We start from the raw sequence: 18,797 nt of genomic DNA, 5'->3' as shown, positions 1-18,797 counted from the left end.
ACTCTCTTAGATCTTGTGTCGCCGGGCGGCATTCTCACATGATTGATGTTTTTTGCATTGCGCGAATAAAGCAAGTTGGCGGCAAACGATTGAAGCTTGACCGGAAACACAGAGGAGCCCACAAAACAGAAGTGATTTCCACTGCCTAAAGAAAACCCAGTGATTCAGCAGTTTGACTGGATAAACCCTTATCGTCCCCGTCCGCCCCTGCTCTGCCGCTGTATAAACCCAAACACACCCCAGTCAGGTCTGATAGTATTGTTTGACAGAACCAATTTCCAGTTACATTGTTCCTGAACCAAAAGAAACTCTCATTTGAAGACGTCATACGACCGAGAACTCTGGGAAATGTAGTGTTGAAACATGATAAAGTTGATAACTTAATACGTTTAACTTGCACTAAATCTAAAGCACTTAACTTTCTCCACATGGAAAGACAAAAAAAAAGAGTTTACAGTGCAACACGGGCTGTGTGTTTCAACAAGCAGGGCCCTTTGATATAGTTATCAAGCTTCTTTGAAACTGCCGCATTCTCAAAAAAAAGAAAAGAAAGAAGAAGAAAATTTGGCCCCTGAACAAAAGGAAAAGTGGCAGTTAAATGCATGGATTCAGGAACTAACCTACAAGAGCCAGCTTGCTCCTCCGCTCAACAACAAGCTATCAAAAACAGGTTGTGCTACTTCCTGGCCATAAAAGTTGAACGTGAGTGATCTGTTTAATGTTTGTTTTGACTGGATGAAGTCCAGCTTTGGTGGACAGGGACAGGTACACACACGCTGCAGGAGGAAGCATGAATATTGGGGAAGAAGTGAAGGTGCGTGCGTGTGTGAGTGTGTGTGGAGTAGGTGGATTTTCCCCCACCGCACCCACCTGACAGAGAATCGATGTGCAGTGAGATACAAAGTGATATAGTGTGTGTGAGGAAGGACTGACTTACGACATGGGCTGCTCTCATACCCGGCCCTCCTTCTCCTTCCCCTCCTTCCTCTTTCCTTCCTCCCCCCTCCGTCTGCAGGAAGAAAGAAAACAACCTTTTCTCTATTGAGATAACAAGACCAATATCCGCCAACTTCTGCTTTGAGAGAAAAGGCAAACATTTACTAAAGAACTGACCGAGTGACCAAGGAGGTTTTGGTTTGGGGAGCAAAGTCCCAGCCTGTACTGATGCAGCCATGCTTTTTTTTGTTTGTTCAGTCATAGTTATATTGTAGCCTGAGTCTGGAGATTCTTTTGTTCATCACTTGTGTCTGTGTGTGTATTTGTTGTTCAACATAAAGAGTTTCTTCTAGACTTTCAGATCCTGCTATGACTCAGAATAATACGTAACAGGTAGAGATTGTTCCAACAAACAGAGAGGAAACAAAAAAGATGACGTCTGTGGAAAAACTGAACAAATTGAATCGACCATGGTTTGAAAATGACTAGAGATATACTGTACTATAGAATATAACTATAGAAATCATATTTAAACAGTCCATTATTTGAAACATATATTTGACTGTTTTCATTCATTCATGAGTGCTTCCTAGAGGTCCAGTATGCAACATTCTCCCAGTCCTTATCCCTTTTGTTGTTATTGTAGCCGCTGTCAGGCTGCCAGTTGCATTTAAGGACCCTTTATATAAATGTGCTGCGTTCTAACGGCGTTGTCTGTCATTGAATGCAACAGTAAAATACAGGTAGTCAGGAGCAGTGGACTGTGAAAGAGTTCAAAGCATCCAACTGAAGGATGAACCCTCCCTTTTTTTTGGCTAAAATGGCTTCACACTAGGAGTGAGAGAGATCAGAGTGAAAATCAGTTTGGCATTTTGGAGATAGAGAAATCTATGAGCCGTGTTTAGTAAGAGAAAGTACTTCCGACTGAGCATCAAACTGAATGCGCCTCTCTGGATTTACTTGTAAGGAAAAGCTTGTTCTTTGCCTAAAACTGCACCAGACGAGGACAGGGATTAGATCGAGGTTAATATTTGTCTGGCATTTCCAAGATGTACGGATCTATGAGCTGTAAAAGGGCTCCAAGTAATTGAATTAATATATTAAGTTACATGTTTTCTTTTAATAACCAGCTACAATTAGGGATGTGCAAGATATTTTGTCTAAGATGCTATCGTGATTTAAACATATCCAAATTGACATTTTTGAGTATTTAAATGACTTGGCAAAAAACAACGACAGTGAAATGTGCACAAAAGCCGTGAGCAGAATTCAGTTTCACATGACCACTAATGGCACACAGGTTATATGCTAATAAGGAGAAACCATGGAGACACCAGCCCCCCATAAGCAACAATTAATGGGTTATTACACAGACAATTAAAATAAAAATTTTCAACAGACATCGACTAATTATCGTTATTGCCAAAATACCCAAAAATATCAAGATACCAAGTACCCTTTTAAGTTTTCATTTAATTTAGAGACTTACATACCTACCACACTGCTAATTTCGCTATTGCCGTGCAAAGAATCCTGGGATTAGTTTGGCCAGAGAACATGAGAACAGGGAGCTTTTATTTTGGCCCACAGACATGTGTTACGGTTTGTCTTAGTGAAAACCCTTTTTTGTCAGTCCAGTTTTCATCAGGCAGTTTATGTTGCCGTTTTCAGTCGGGTGGGAGAAACATAAGCAGCACGGGCAGCAGTGTGACAGACTGTGAGATGTGCGAGCGAAGCTGCGATTCTTCTTAAATCTCCTCATCAGGTCGGACCTTATTAACTTGTCTGGGCTGAGAGGGGACGTTGTGGACTTGTGTACCGCAACAACGAAATAAGATACGAGTGATCTCATCCTCCTCTTCCCTTCATTCATCCCAAGCACTTATGAGTTGCCTTGGCAACTTGTGCACTGTGTGTGTGTCTGTGTTAGTGAGTGTGAGCGGGGGCCTGAGAAACCACAGAGTGAAAATTATGTGTCATCAGAGAGGATTAGGAGCCCACGGTTTGGTAAAGGGCTTGGGATCCTGCTGCTGTCATGCTGCAGGTTTTAATTCAATGTAAACACACACACACAACTATGCCACGAACCTGAGATGCAACCAACAAAGGCAGAGACTAATGACAATGAACAGCGAAATTGATTTTCTCCCTGTAACCTGCAGCAAACACATTCTGACGTAAAGCAACCAGATAGGAATAATTTATCAGCTGGAGGAAGTGTGCGAATGTGTTGAAGCATCCACACTTTTCTCCTCACTCTATTTCCTTGCTGTGTATTTCCTTTCTTCCTTAAGTCGAGCAAAGCATGTTTTTGTGGCGACACAACAAAAGGTTTGTTCTGGCTGGACAGGAAATTATGAATATGAGATAATTAAGCTCCTAAACTTACAGCTTGAGTGTGATTCGAGTGTGATTGTGATTTCAGTCCTGAAATTGGGCAACAGACAACTTTCATATTAGTGATACTAGTGTTTGCTGTGTTATTTTCTTTGAAATACATGTGAAAAATGGGGTTGTCTTATATTAAGGGTGTAGATTTGTACAGAAATGAGTGTGTCCCGAGAGGACTGAAGTGACGCCCTGCTAACTAGTTAATCTGTGACCACTGCAGCAACCATTCACTCAACAACCATTCACTCTCACATTCACACCTACTGTCAATTTAGAGTGCCCAGTTTACCTAATCCCCATATTGCATGTGGACTGTGGGGGAGGAAACCAGAGAACCCAGAGAAAACACCCCACACACACACACACACACACACACACACACACACACACACACACACACACACACAGGGAGAACATGCAAACTCCATACAGAAAGGCCCGTGTTCTAACCGGGTTACGAACCTGGGTCTTCTTGCTGCAAACGCATGAGTACTAACCACTACACCAACCTTGTGGCCCCTATAGTCCGATGCGCTTCTAGGCTGTATATTTTGAACTTGGAAGAAGATTTTTAGGTTCAAGTGTGAACTCCCCTCCTCTCCAAATTGTGGATAAATGAATGTGACAGTACTAGTAAGGTCATTGGTACTCTTCCTTAGATGCTGTATCGTAGACAGCACTGAATTTAAAGGCAGTTCCCCCAAAATTGTTGCTGTGAACCAATGTAAATCGTTGGTTAAAGATGACTGGGAAACATCTCACTGTGTCATCGCTGTATTTGCTAAGTTCTGACACACTTCTCATTTCGTGCCCGGTCCGCCATATTGTGATGTGTGTACTGCTTGAAGGGACTAGAACTTAAAAACACCTCGGTCTTCATGAAGCACATATTCAATGACAGTGGGATAAACCCAGCTGACAAGTAAACCCACTGTGGACAAGTGAACAGTCGATTACAAGGCCAGAATTCTTGCTGTCAAAAGAATCACATAGAAACACATGGCCTGAATATATTCCCACACTGTGTAAACATAATCTAAATACTGACTTTGTATCAGTTTCCCTCATGTTTGCTTTTCCTTCCCTTTTATGCCACTGTTTATTTCCTCTTGTCCCTGCCATTTTATCTGGACTCTTTTCTCCCTCCTCACACAGCATCCCGCAGCTGCTCTCATCACTCTTTCCTTTTCTGTTTCCACTCTTCCTTTTCTCCCGTCTGTCTTGCCGCTGTCTGTTAATAAACCTTGCCGCGTCACCCTCCCTGACCTTACCGCAGGAAGTTTCCTGTTGCTGAAATGAAGCCCACGCTGGATTGCTTCCTGCCAAAGTGCGTTGTGGGACACGTTTGTTTGGGCCCCCTTCTTCCTTCTTCTCTTCCAACGCCTCCTCCTCCCTTCTGCTCCCCGTGTTGCTTCCTCCTCTGGGCTCTGTGCAGATGGCTGAGGCCGGCAGACCGGAACCTCGGAGGGGTTTTGGCAGAGCAGCGCTGCTGTCCGGCCCTGGAGAGAGCATACCGCAGTCGTGACCTTGTGACCCAGGCCGCACTGCTGCCTGCCCTGGACTCACTGCTCTCACAAGTCAGCCCCGAAAGACAAACATGCAGCTGATGCATACAGTGCAGCTGGCAGATTGACTCAATATTGAAACCACATCGACACTGTAGCTGGTTTTGAAGTTTTCCAGTGACGTTGACCACGTTTATAATTTTAGCAATATTTAAAATCGTTCTTTTACCACTAATTTTACCCAAGCAAATCTCTAAAAATGAATAAAACTAGACATCCAGGAAGAAAATATGAAGACATACAGCGCCTTATCTACCCCCATTAGTTCCTGTGGTTGTGAAACACCTGTATCCCCCCCTTCCCTGACACATTCTCAGAATGTCTGTTGACAAGCTGTTGGTTTGACAAGCTGGAAGCTGCGCTTCAGATAACCTAGGCTTTCGCAGGCTTATTGCTGGAGCTCGTGCCACTGGCTGAATAAAAAGGACTAGTAGGAAGGGGAAGAAATGGGAAGCTGACAATCTAGACAGGGTTTCATTTTTATATTGATTGTTCTCTGTGAAAACTTCCTCTGTTTGACGGGGGTACTGAAAGTGAGCACATGGTTCCTATTACTTGTGTGACAGTGACATTGGCGGCCACAGATAACAGCTGTCCAACTCCCAGGGGAAGTGTTTGAGTCTGGCCGATAAGTGAGATGTAAGAGCTGAGTAGCTATTGCTCTGCGATGGTGTCCTGGATGTTCTGATCGCTGCTATAGGCTGTTAAAAGTCTGTCGTTCTGACCGTGCGTGTGTGCGTGAGAAAAGGAGATGGAGACAAAAAAAAAGAGAGGGGGCGAGTCTGACTCACACTGCAAATCATTGGGTTACACAAAGTGCAAAATGATATGATGATGATGAGGCGGCAGTGTCCATGTCAACCAAGCTAAATAATGGTTTGAATCATTTTGTTGTGTGTAATGCTATAAAAGTGAACACGACACGAGAGCCATTAGCCCCCTTTTCCACCAAGATTTCCAGGAACTTTTATTACCAGGAACTTATTTGCCCGCGGAATATAATTCCCAGTAATCTGTGTGCGTTTCCACTGCACCTCAAAGTTCTTGTTTTTTTTCTAATGTCACCGTGTGAGTGGCGACGATGATGAGGATGATTACAAGAGCGGTTGCAGTGGAGTTTGAGTGGAACGGTGTGTGTAAAATCAAGCTTCAAAATAGTTTTCACCGAAGTTCGCACTGAGCTGCTGAGTGTGTGTGTGTGTGTGTGTGAAACCTGTGATGTGACTGTGATGCATTTTTTCCCCCCTCGTGCTCATAATTTATTAGTTTCTAAGCATCATGCTTCATGTGCATGGGAGGGTGCGTGATAATTCGCATCCAAATAAATCGCAATTCCGTACATTTTTGGGCATGGACCTTTAGAGCGATACATGCTCTCACGCCAGTGTCTCGCTAAATTAGCGACAAAGTCCCACGTCGCGTGTATGTACTTCTTTCAGGGAAAGTTTGGGGCTAATTTTGGTCGCACTGTCGCACACTGAGTCGTAATTACTAGCGTTGTTGTGGACACTGTACACTCTCCGCTGTTGACGTGAGATTCCATGCACAACAATGAGTGAGTAATGTTAAGTTAAAGAGAGCAAATCACGTACTGTCTGGGAAATGTAAATATCAAGATCTCTGGCTCAAAGACTTGCTTGACCAAGATTGTCTATTCATTAAAAGTGGCTCTGACAAGTTACCCTCCCATCTTAAGCTGTGTCACCATGTTCTGTCCTTGAACTTGAGGGACTGGTCCTGGAAAGTCCTTGAAAAGAATTTGATGTCAACCAAGCTTAGGTTGTAGTAGCTCTACCTGTAATATTGCTTTCTTAATCAGTTAATTAGCTTGTGTCCAAAACTAAATAATAATATAATTGCCATGAATCTATTTTGGCATTTCAGCTGGCAAGCGCTAAGTTGCACCAGGGTTAATCAGTGCCTCAGTTCTAAAAAAGTTTAATAGAAGATACATTCGTGAACCTGAAAATCTAGTGGAAATAACTAAAAGAGAAGCTCCAGCCTGAGCAGAAGTCGGTGTCGCTGTGGTCAGATCATGCAAAATGTGAAAGGAAATTAAAGTTTCTGTTTTGTTGGGGATTTTTTTTACCTCCAGTATGTTTATATTAAAATGTTTCAATGCTCCAGAACTTTTGATGAGATGATCTGTTTTTTTGCACTGTTGATGCTAAATGGTTATTGGCCACCAGAGCAGATGTTTTACACCCATGAGAAACAAACTGAAAGTGTGTCTTTTTCCTCCATTTGTCCTCATGCATTTCCACACAAACTGTCTCTCCGCTAATGTGTGTTCAGTGAGCAAAGAGCTGAACAGATCAAATGTGTGACTTATCTTTCTCTTATACTCCCCCCCCCTCCCTCCCCTTCTCTGTCATCCTTGTGATTTATTCTGTATTCTTCCCGTTAACCTATCATCTTCTAATCATTAATTCTCACCTCCTCTGCCTTTCGGAGTGGGCCTCCTCTCCTTCTTCATCTTTTTTTTTGTATCTCCGCCACCGTTCCCATAATCACACCCTTCTTTTGGCTTTTATCCCCACTTCCTCAATATCCTTTTTACTGCCTCTGCCTCCTTCCTTCCTCTCTCCCCACTCCCTCCCCTTCCCCTCCCCCCTTCCTGTCTTTCCTTCTCTCTTCCTTCCTCGCCCCATCCCCCTGCCATACTGTTTTTTGTTTTTTTTTCCACTCACTGAGCTCATTTTTCTTCTTTCATTATGTTGCATATGCATCAAACTATGGCCTCACCTTTTTTCTTCCTCTTCTTCCAAATCTACAGGTTTGCAGCCAGTGTTTTGGAGCAGGGAGGATGTGGCCCAGTGGCTCCGATGGTCTGAAAAGGAGTTTGCCCTGCGGCCGATCACCAGCGGCTCATTCCAGATGAATGGCAAAGCCCTGCTGCTGCTCACCAAGGAGGACTTCCGCTACAGATCCCCCCACTCTGGTACTCCTTTTCCTATCCTCGTAAATGCCTTGGAAGCATTTTTTTCAAGGCTGGGGAACAGATATGATATGAGTTCAAAGTTGTGCAAATGAATCACTTTCACTTGATTGATCCAATAATATTTCTCTCAACACCAAGACTGGAACATAAGCTTCAGTTCTAAATCATGACATCATGGAAATTGCAGTATGGTTATAGGTAAAACATTTTTTTCTAAGGGATAAAAGCTAATACCTGCTGTTGCAAATGCCTGACAGGAGCATGATAAATTAACTTGTCAACATTTTGTCTCAAAGCAAAATGAGATTAGAAAAAAGGCTTAAAGGCATTGGATTCATTCATTTATATATATAAAAAAACCAAGGCCTTAATTGGTATTAAAATGTCAGATTCATCATTCAAAAGTCTTTTTTTTTTCTAATTGAAAATCGCAAAAATAATGAATAAAAAAAATGTATTGAATGCCTCTCACAGTAATTTCATGCAGATCAGGAAAGTGGAACATATAAAATTAGCTTAGCTAGTCACGTTATCCCGTACGGTCATGCATGGTTCTCAAACTGTGGTACGTGTCCATTGGTGGTACATGGACCACAGTACAAGAGCATCCTTGTGGTGGTACTTAGAGAAAAATCAGAAATACTGTTCCACTGTATATACCAGAGTATGTAATCAGAGTGAAACAAACAACAAAAAAAATATGCAATAATGATAATTAGAGTCACTTTATATCTCGCTCCATCTTCATCCAATTTCATTATACCAGTGTCTGAAGAGGAGGAGGATGACGGAGTAAAATTATCTTATTGGGAATAAATCTGCCTGGTATAAGAAGTTTGAGAACCACTGCCGTATGGCACGTGCAAGTTTTAATTGAATAAAAATTGGCAGTCCAACCCAAGATTTCGTCCCATGAGGCATAATGTGTTTAGTGCAGGAAGTGTTTCAAACATGACACAGTGACAAACACAGAAACTCGTCCAGGAACAGAATTCTAGAAAACATACGGGGAACATAACAAATTCAAGACTATTAAAAAAAGTCTGAGCTTCAGCTGCACATGACGATGTGTGTTAGTGAAATGTGTTTTCAACCAAACTGTGCCCTTTAAAAATCAATCAAGTCAAAGTGGAGCATGCAGAGGAGGGATGGCGACAGTGGAGAGAGGCAGCTGTTACAGCGAGGCTGCTGGGGGAGGAAGTGGGAGACAGTTGATCAGGAAGCACAAATCAACCTCAACTGTCGCCCGGGTAACACCACCAGTCAGGTTACTTAAAATACTTTTTTAAAAATTACATTTCATGGCAGATTGTGTGTGACCGTTGGTGTTTCCGGGAAATGTAACAGTGCATGGGGATGAAGTCAGTGCTGTCAGTGGGATGCGGTTCAGGGTGATCAATCATACGAGTGGGATGTAATGAGTGGTCACTGTTGTGAAACACGGAGATAAGTCACGGGACAAAAAAAAAAAAAATAAATATCCTCCACAATTTTAGGCTCAGAAATGTGTGCAAAACATGCTGAGATACTATTTGAAATAAACACTTTTAAGCTGAAATTACTACGAGAAATGATTAAATTAAATTATATGTACTGTATGTATAAGTGTGGCATTCATTCATAAAATATATTTTGTTCAGTTCTGCTTATCTACATTTGTTTATATGTCCAGGTCAATATGGTAATGATGTACTTAAGTGGTACTTAACTTAGTGGACACCAATATTAATTCAGCTCTTTTACTTAGTGCCTGGTTGGAGAAAAACAAACAATCATTTCATATACCTAGATATGTTTAGATTTAGATATCATCAAACTGGTTTACCTGTTTCAATTCAATTTCAGTAAAAACCACACTTAATGAATACAAACGTGCAAATCAGTACTAAGCCACCTTTGTGATTTTACTGCCTTAAAATGTTCAAAGAAACAAACCAAGAGTGACACTAATGTGGAGTAAATAACACATCTATAATGAGCAATTTATAGAGTTAAATTTATATCAATAATAGTCAAGCACTGGCTATTCCAAGGTGATGGGAGGGGGGGGCCCTTAAACATGTAGTCTAGTCTGTAGCTTTTGCCTCATAAACATTAGTATTGTTTATCCAAGTACAGAATAAACACAATATGAGGTGGAGTAATTCAGCTTTTATTTAACAAGTGACTCTTAATCAGTTATTTTGAACTTATTTTGAAGTAGGTATTAATAAAGCATTCACCTCATTCGCCCTTTGTAGGTCTGTGCCGTAAAAGTTGCTCTGTACAGCTGGAAAAGAGCGAGGTTGTTTCCCACTCTATTCAGAAAGCATCTCCAGAACGAGAGATGAAACACCTCCAAGTGCTGTATGACACGTTATGACACATGATCTGCAGTCGGAGAGAGAGAGGGGAGACTCAGCTGTTGCGCAGTTCATTTCAAGACGTTTCCATGTCAAATATAAGCAAAAATGTCAGACTTTTAATATCCTGGCAAGACACTAAGTTCTAGGGGGTTTAAAAACTCTGTATAGCGTGACTTGTGCGCACAGATTCCATCAGTTATTGTTTCTAACGTGACAATAAAGTCATTTAGTTGTGTAATGGTTTTAAATCAGGAGCTATCTTTCGATTTTTCAACAGCAATTTGTCCCTAAAACTTAATCATGCGGTGTCAAGTGATACAACTGAAAGTGACTGATAAGATTTCAGCAGTTGCTCAGGTCCTTTGTTGTTAGTAACACCAATGAAAACATCATTTTAGGGAAGAGAGCACTTTTTTTGTGTCCGTTTCCTCCTTTGAGCAATTATCAGGATGGATTTCACATCAGTCTGCTGTGTACCACACGTTCCTCTGCAGTAGTAGTCGTAGTAGACCATGTAGTAGTCCTTGTTGTTGTACATAAACTAGGCATTTGTCATTGTAGTAATACTTGAAATAGAGGCTGCTTTTCTTTGTAGTGTATATACTTGGAATAATATATGTATTTTTTTAATTGTAGTAATACTATGTAGAGTAGACTATGTTTTTCTTTGCATTTATCCTTATATTACAGTAACACTTATAAAAGACCACATTTCCTTTTCTTTGTATTATAGTTTTTGAAGTAATACTTAAAATAGTCAGTGTTTGTCTTATCTATGCTTTGTAGTTATCCTTAGAATACAATAACACTTAGAAAAGACCACATTTGCCTTTAATAGACCATGTTTTCTCTGTAGTTAGCTTTATAAAACAGTCGTTCCCGTGAAATACCACATTTTGGTTTGTGTTTATACTTATAAATTAGTCTTTTTTATCACAGTAATACCAATAATAGACTTGGTGTTAAGCTTGTAATGATGTTTACTTAAAATTGCTTTTGCTTTTCTGTGTAGTTATCCTTTTGATTGACAGTTTTCTACATTTGTACTTCATAGACTATGATTTTTTGTATTAATAATTAAGTCTTTGTCTTTGCACTGATACTCAGAGTGGACCATGTTGTTTCCGCAGTGACGCTTTCATTTCAGCAGGTTTTCCTTGTAGCAACCATGACACCAGAACATGTTTTTGTCGTAATACTTAGAATTCAGACCACAGAAGGTTTTGTTTTTTTCTCTTTTCCATCTTCACCTCACCAATTATCTGCTACATGTTTTGACTTGAATATGTTTCATAGGATGTTTTAAAGTTGAAGGCATTTTTATACGACTTCAAGATAATGTGACACTACAATTACTTTCCTAGTAACTGTATTTGATTAAAGAAATTTACATCATTTACAGATTCAAAGACACAAAAGAAAATTAAAAGAGAAGATATTTAAATCAAAGCAAACTTTCATGCACCAGGAAGTAGGGATTTTTCCTTCTTTGCAACGTAATACCACACAACAGAAAGTGAGAACTGAAAGGGGTGTGTGTGTGTGTGTGTTTGCGTATACACGTTCTCCCTAATTTCCTGAAATGAGAATCATTTCCTTGTTATGGTAAGTGCTTAAGAAAGGGAAAGATCATGTGAGATGGCAGCCTTTGTTCAAGTCTACACATCTCATGGTTATTTTTTAACCGTGTCAATGTTTTGTGACGACGGGAGTGGAGTCGTTGTTGTTAGTGTTGAGGCAAAACAAACAGCTGTTAATCATTCAGTGAACTTCCTGCTCAGGTTTTCTGCCTGGTGTCACCACTGCTGTATAACCACTTAAAGGAGAGTGGCAGAGTACTATACATAGAGCCATGGCCCATTTACTTGTGTCAACAGATAGTCCCATGTTTTCTGGGGAATAGACTCGAATTGACTAGATGTCTGGTGATTTTCCTACGTGGAAGACGTTTGCATTATTTGTATGACACACAATTTTAATAATCATCATTTGAAGTTAACGTAGAGGAAAAACCCTTCATTTAAAGAAAAACTTACTGGGTACAGTCCAGTCACTCAGTGGGTCATGAGGGGTGAACATCAAGGAAACGTTTCAACATTTGATTGAACTCGCTCCTAAAATGTGTCTGCCTCCTCACTGGCTCTTCCATTATTGCTCAAGCTGCTCTGCTGCCTGGAAAGCAAAGAGAAGGAGAAGAAGAAGTTGTCGTTGCCGTTGACGTCATTGCTGATTTTTTTTTTTCCCCTTTTCATGCAGGAGTGAAATGCTGCCAGGAGACGTATGCTAACCTCTGACCTTTGTATCTCTGCAGGGGACGTCCTTTATGAGCTGCTGCAGCATATCCTAAAGCAGAGGAAGCCTCATGTGTTGTATCCATCCGCCTACTTTCCAGGGAACTCCTTCCACTCGCTGCCTGAAAGTGCTGTGCAGCACCTGAAGCTCGAAGGTCAGTCCACAAACCAGAAACACAGCTTCATTAGGCCTTCACTTGATGCATCGTTTGAGTAATAGTAATATGAATAACGTAGCCTTTATACATAAATCTTAAGTAAAATGACTTCAGATGTCACTGAGTTGCTGTAACTGTGTTTTAAGTCTCAGCTCAAGCTACACGGCTAAGCTTTGTAACACAAACAATGGAAAACAACAATAACATTGTCCAGCAAACTAGCATTAGCTTGTCAGTTAGCGAATTTGAATAAAGTTTAAATAGTACAAAATGTCAAATGTTCTTGCTGTTTAAATTTAATTATAGTAGAGTAAAGTGTTGATGCTAAATATGCTGAAGTCGAGGTACGGGGTCACATTAAGAACAGGACAGGAAATCATTCCTACCTATTAGGCTATACAATGCCTCACAGCAATGCCCACGAATCACACACAAATAATTTAAATTACTGGCAACTAAAACTGCACCTTAAATATATATATATATATTTATCTTGCACCTTAAAATCCACTGCTAAGCATCTTATTGTATATAGTGTATAGTATAGTACAGTATGGCATGATGTGTATTGTACTGTGTCAATATCAATATTTGCCTTAACTTGTGATTGTATTTTTATTTTATTTTTTGTATCGTGATTGTATTGTATTTTTGATTTATTTGTACCGCTGCTACAATGACCCAATTTCCCCTCAGGGATAAATAAAGTTCTAGATCTATCTATCTATCTATCTATCTATCTATCTATACTATACTATACTATACTATACACCTAACCCTAATTACTATTATTACTTATTATTTCCTAATTAGGAAATCCTCATGATTCATTTTTGAACCAATTAATAGAGACATTTTCTTCACAAAATGGTAAATAATACATTGAAATGGGGACATTAAAAATATGTTTTAGGAATATTAAAAGCAAAAGGTATTGTGTATTTTGTGTATTGTGACAAAGATACAGACACTTTTGGTTTCTCTTCTCTCAGACTGATTGACCTCTTGTTTGTTGCTATTAAGGAAGTAATTGTGATACCTGGGACTGATTCCTGGCACTGATTTGAGGAAATGTGACAACAGCTATGAACTTAGATGGAGCTATAATTTTAGTGACAAGATGTCGACTGTAAGAACCTGTTCGACGAGGAAATGCCGTATTTTTTTTATTTTGTTTTTAACAAGCTACTGCACATGACACCACAAACATTTGTTGTGGCATGTCTCAAATCAAGTATTTATCAATTGTGAGCTGTGTTGAGGCCTCTGTGTTTTCTTGTGTTGCATTTGAATAATAATAGAACACACTCAAACTACTTTCATCACAAACCAGGGAAGTGTACCAATGTTGTTAAACATCAGAATGCTCAGCCATATTATATGACTTTAGTGACACCTAGTGGTCCTTTCATGTACTCTTACACTAAACGTCTTGGAAGAATGTTGCACATCTGAATGCCTTTTTCTTTGTTAACAACATTTACTGTTGGCACACCTGCATGGCAAAAAATGTTGCACATCCAAATTATGAACCCAAACGCTTTTGCAAGATTTTAATTGATTTTTTGCAAAGATCATCTGTCAATCAGTCTGTCAGTGAATGGAGTCTGTCAAATGCCGTGTTCAATTTCCTAGATCCATAATACAGAGATAAGGCAAAAAAGTAGTATTTTTTTTTTATTTTTTGATTGGACACTCTAAATTGACCGTAGGAGTGAGTGTGAGAGTGAATGGTTGTTTGTCTCTAGTTGTGTGTGGCCCTGCGATGGACTGGCGAACTGTCCAGGGTGTACCCCGCCTATCACCCGATGTAGCTGAGATTGGCACAGCACCCCCCGCGACCCTCTGGTGGAGGATAAAGCGGTTAGATGATGACTGATGAGAAACTTATGCTACTTCTTATTTGGATAGGGTTAATCCATTCATCGTCATCAAAGTCACATCAGTTTTTGCATGAGCCACAACTAAATTGTAAGCAGACTATAAAACGGCTAGCTTTACACAACGTCTGCGATGATAAAATCATTTCAACTTGCTTTGCGTAAGGTTGGTTTAAGCCACTCTTCTGTTTTCACAGAAACGGTACGACGAGGGCCACGTGGTACAGAGCCACTCCCCCAGCATCCACCAACCATTGAGCTGCGGCACCGCTCCCGCTCCCCTCATCACCCAGCCCCGCGTCGCTCCCCTCTAGAGCCAAACAATACTCGTCCCACCAACGAGGACTCCCTCCAGACCTTCTCCCAGCTCCCCGACAGCAACCACCACCTGCCCGAAGAAATGTACCCACTGTCGGTGTCCCCGGCTGCACCCAACGGGCGTTGCACGACACCCCGTGATCCCCCGTGCCCGGGCAGCCCTGGCGGCCAGGAGGCGGGCCCTCCTCGCGTCATCCAGCTCATGCCCAGCACTATAATGAACCCTCTGCTCCTCAGCCCGAGCAGGAGCAGTGGGGCCGCCGGCATGGACTTTAGGAACAGCCGCGTTGGACCTTTGTCCCAGGCGACGCTCGAGAATGGGCGTGAGAGTAAAGTTCATGGCCACCACCATCAAATACAGCTGACCCAACAGCAGCAACAGCAGCAACAGCACCTGCTGCAGCAGGAGGAGGCGCTCTACAGGAACCATGTCATCATGCCAGTGTCGCCTCCAGAAGAGCAGCAGATGCCCATAGGAAGGATAGCAGGTAAGATTTAGGTCGAGGCCAAAAGGTCAAGTTTGTAACGTTAACAACAAATGAAATTTAATTTATTATTGTTGTATTAATTATTCATTATGAAAAACAAAAATCGATATATTTGTAACTTTAAAATTTGTATTATGTAGGACAAACCAGCAGGAGCATGCATTTTGCTTTTTGAATTGGAAGCTTACTATGCAAAATGAAAGGCTCTGCCAAAATAAACCTGTATAAACCAATGAAGAAGACATAGCAAATAGCAGAGAGCAAAGGAGAGTTGGGACGAGTGATTATACTCCACTTTAAACCTGAACCTTTAAAGCTGCATGAGGTGTAACCGTGATTTAATAATGTCTTGTTTCTTTAATCACAATGTAATTTTTGATTTGTGCATGAAAACAGCTGAGTAGAAATCCAGAAAGTTCCAAAAAGTCTAGAGAGATCGCATGAAAATGTTTACACTTGAGGGAGAAAAGTTCATGCACTAGTGGAAAAAGATTTGTACGCATCCATCCCTCTTGTACATTACAGCTAAATTTTCACTTTGCAGCAATGGATAAAAACACATGAATCCATGTTTTCTTTTACCAACTTTGAAAATGTGGTTTAAATTCCCAATCAATTTTAATGGAAACCTCACGACTGACACAAAGCAGCATTATTAGGACGGGAGCTCAGAATTCTTTTCCTTGCAAACTCACTCAACAGTGTTTCCTCATTGTGTCTGTGCAGACTGCAGGCTGCTGTGGGACTACGTCTACCAGCTCCTGTCAGACAGCAGGTACGAGAACTACATCCGCTGGGAGGATCCAGAGAACAAAGTCTTCCGCATCATGGACCCCAACGGCCTGGCAAGACTCTGGGGCAACCACAAGGTAAACACACAGACACTCTGTCACAGTCATGCTTTAGGTGGATCAGTGGGCAGGGGTGTGCCAGATTAAGGCGAGAGAATAGGCTGTGGTTTGTTTTTGGTTTTTTACAACACAGATTTTTTTTACCAGCAATAATCTCGATAAGAGAATATATGTAAGGTCAAATCTGAACTCACAAATAACTATTAGTTAACTAAACAAAACAAAGATCACGCACAAATAGTTCATCTGGGTTCATCCGAGTTGCCTATTGGAACTTAGACAACGTTTTTTGATACACGAGTCAATTAAGTAGGTCAAACTGGTCTTTGTGGTCTGTGAAATACGTTTTGAACCTACATCATTCAGAGGAAGCTCCTGAATCACTTGGTAAAGGAGAAGATGCACCCAAAACAATCAAAACACCCAAACTGTAGCTTTAAATGTCTCAGAGAATCCAAGCTTTCGGACTATGCTTTTGCAAAATAGTATTTTCTTTTCTTCCTCTTTCAGCTTTTCCCTTTAGAGGTCGCCACAGCGGATCATCTTCCTACATCTTGTCCTCTAACCCTCTAACCTTGACTCTTGTCCTCCTTCACAACATCCACAAACCTTGAACCTTCTCTGTGGTCTTCCTCTTTTTCTCCTGCCCAGCCCTCCTCCAACATCCTTCAACATCCTTTGTCCAATATAATCACTATCCCTCCTCTGCACGTGACCAAACCATCTCAACCGTTCAACCTGAATATACTCATTTCTAATACTGTCCACCGGTGTCACTCTTAACGAAAATCTCAGCATCTTCAGCTGTGCCCTCTGACGTTTAGACGGTGCCACTGTCTCCAAGCCACACATCAGAACAGGTCTCACTACTAAACCTTCCCTTTCACTATGGCTGCTCTCCTTCTGTCACACATCCCCCCTGAAACCTTTGCAAAATAGTATCATTCTTATTATTACAACCGCAACCTTTTCACTTGTGCTTTTTTCCCCCCTTAATTCTTAGTATTTTGTTTTCTGTAGTTGTGCCCTCTCTTAATATTTTGGTGAAGCAATTGCCCCATGGAGATCAATAAAATATTTCTGAGTCTGAACCTGAACGAGCACAACGTGACCTGTAAACTACTGTTGGCCTTCGACCACTCTGCAATTTAGACCTTAATCACATACTGCCTGACGGTTTGCAGTGAAGACTGCTCAGCATCTAACAGGAAAGCTCTGCAAAGGGTCAGCACAGAGAAATCCTTGGCTAGTACATGATAAAAGACTCCTCCCATCCTGGTCATAGCAATTTCAATAAAGGCCTTTTACTGTATGTGTTACAGAACAGGACAAATATGACATACGAGAAGATGTCGCGAGCACTGAGACACTACTACAAACTGAACATCATCAGGAAAGAGCCTGGGCAAAGACTTCTGTTCAGGTATGACAACGTAAATGTACATCCAGGCATTGAATAAAAATGAATAGTTACCAAAAAAAAGATCCAACATGGTTGTTTCCTGCTTGTAACGTTCACCAGGTTCATGAAAACCCCGGATGAGATCATGAACGGACAGACGGAGCGGCTGGAGCACCTGGAGTCCGACACAGACGAACAAATCTACATTAAGGAGGAATGCTGAGGAATTCTTGAGGGGATAACAGTTCACCGACTACTTACTTCTTACTACTACAGCCGCTGATGCCTTTCAGACGCAGCTTGAACAATCGATGTTGACTCTGGAGCGCGTGGACGTTTCCTCGTACCAGTCCTTTACAGAGACACGTGATATCTGGTCGCTCCTAAAATTGCCTTAGGATGATAATTTTTCTGTATAAACAAAAAAAACGACAACAAAAAAACAAAAACAAATGAACAGCATCAGTGGTTTTGATTTTTCCTGATGGTCAGAGCTGAAGGGACTTTCTGAGTGCTCTCTTTTTATTTCTGAATGAACTGCAAAAGCCAATCACTTTGTGCTTCAATGTCACTTTTCTAATTTGTTTCTTGTCTCCTCACTCGCATTATACTACCGAATTTTGTAAAAAAAAAAAGAAGAATCGTGTGCGTGTGTGTCTGTGTGTGACGGAAATGTTTTCACCACGGAATAAACATTTTTGATCAAACTGAATCCTCTGATTATGTCAGGACACAAAGACATAATATGTCCATCACTAATTGTCTGGTGGATCATGATGTGGATGAAGACGTTTGCTGAAATACACAAAGTAGCCACTTGATGGCACTACTTAACAACTTTTAAAACGTATGGACGCTATCATTTACTCCTCAACAGTTCACCTAACAGTGAGGTTTCTAGCAAACGTCAAATAATCTGAATCATCACCAACTATAAGATCGCACTAAAACAAATACACACTATAATTATTACAATTCACTAACGTGGTAATAATGTCTAGGTCATAACAGTGGTAGTATAGTTTAATAATGCAATACAGTCAGTAATACCGTGTTCTTTCCTGAGTAATATCCAGTGTAAAGCTTGGTAATGAGATTCCTTATCAGTGCAATACCATTTTAACACAGGGACTTGTAATCTGGAGGCCACAGCGGTAGTTGCTGTGCGATAACCATCAAACTGTAATAATAAATAATCAAACCGCAAAACCCTCTGGTTAACAGACCACCT

The 18,797-nt window shown here is 40.9% G+C and overlaps 1 protein-coding gene across 3 annotated transcripts in view; it reads left to right on the top strand.

Moving 5' to 3' along the window:
- Window positions 1-18,273, top strand: part of etv6 (ETS variant transcription factor 6) — a 30,453-nt gene extending 12,180 nt beyond the window's left edge. For all 3 annotated transcript variants that reach the window (XM_044021539.1, XM_044021538.1, XM_044021540.1), the window contains 6 exons: window positions 7,669-7,833; window positions 12,490-12,624; window positions 14,705-15,313; window positions 16,040-16,182; window positions 17,487-17,587; window positions 17,687-18,273. In XM_044021539.1, the coding sequence (XP_043877474.1) occupies window positions 7,669-7,833; window positions 12,490-12,624; window positions 14,705-15,313; window positions 16,040-16,182; window positions 17,487-17,587; window positions 17,687-17,789 (1,256 nt within the window). In that variant the 3' untranslated portion in view covers window positions 17,790-18,273. The remainder of the gene's footprint in view (window positions 1-7,668; window positions 7,834-12,489; window positions 12,625-14,704; window positions 15,314-16,039; window positions 16,183-17,486; window positions 17,588-17,686) is intronic.
- Window positions 18,274-18,797: the final 524 nt, after the last annotated feature.

The sequence above is a fragment of the Solea senegalensis genome, linkage group LG3, assembly GCF_019176455.1.
Source record: "Solea senegalensis isolate Sse05_10M linkage group LG3, IFAPA_SoseM_1, whole genome shotgun sequence".
NCBI lineage: Eukaryota > Metazoa > Chordata > Actinopteri > Pleuronectiformes > Soleidae > Solea > Solea senegalensis.
Note: the sequence above shows the minus strand (reverse complement) of the source record. Positions and strands in the feature narration are given on the sequence as shown.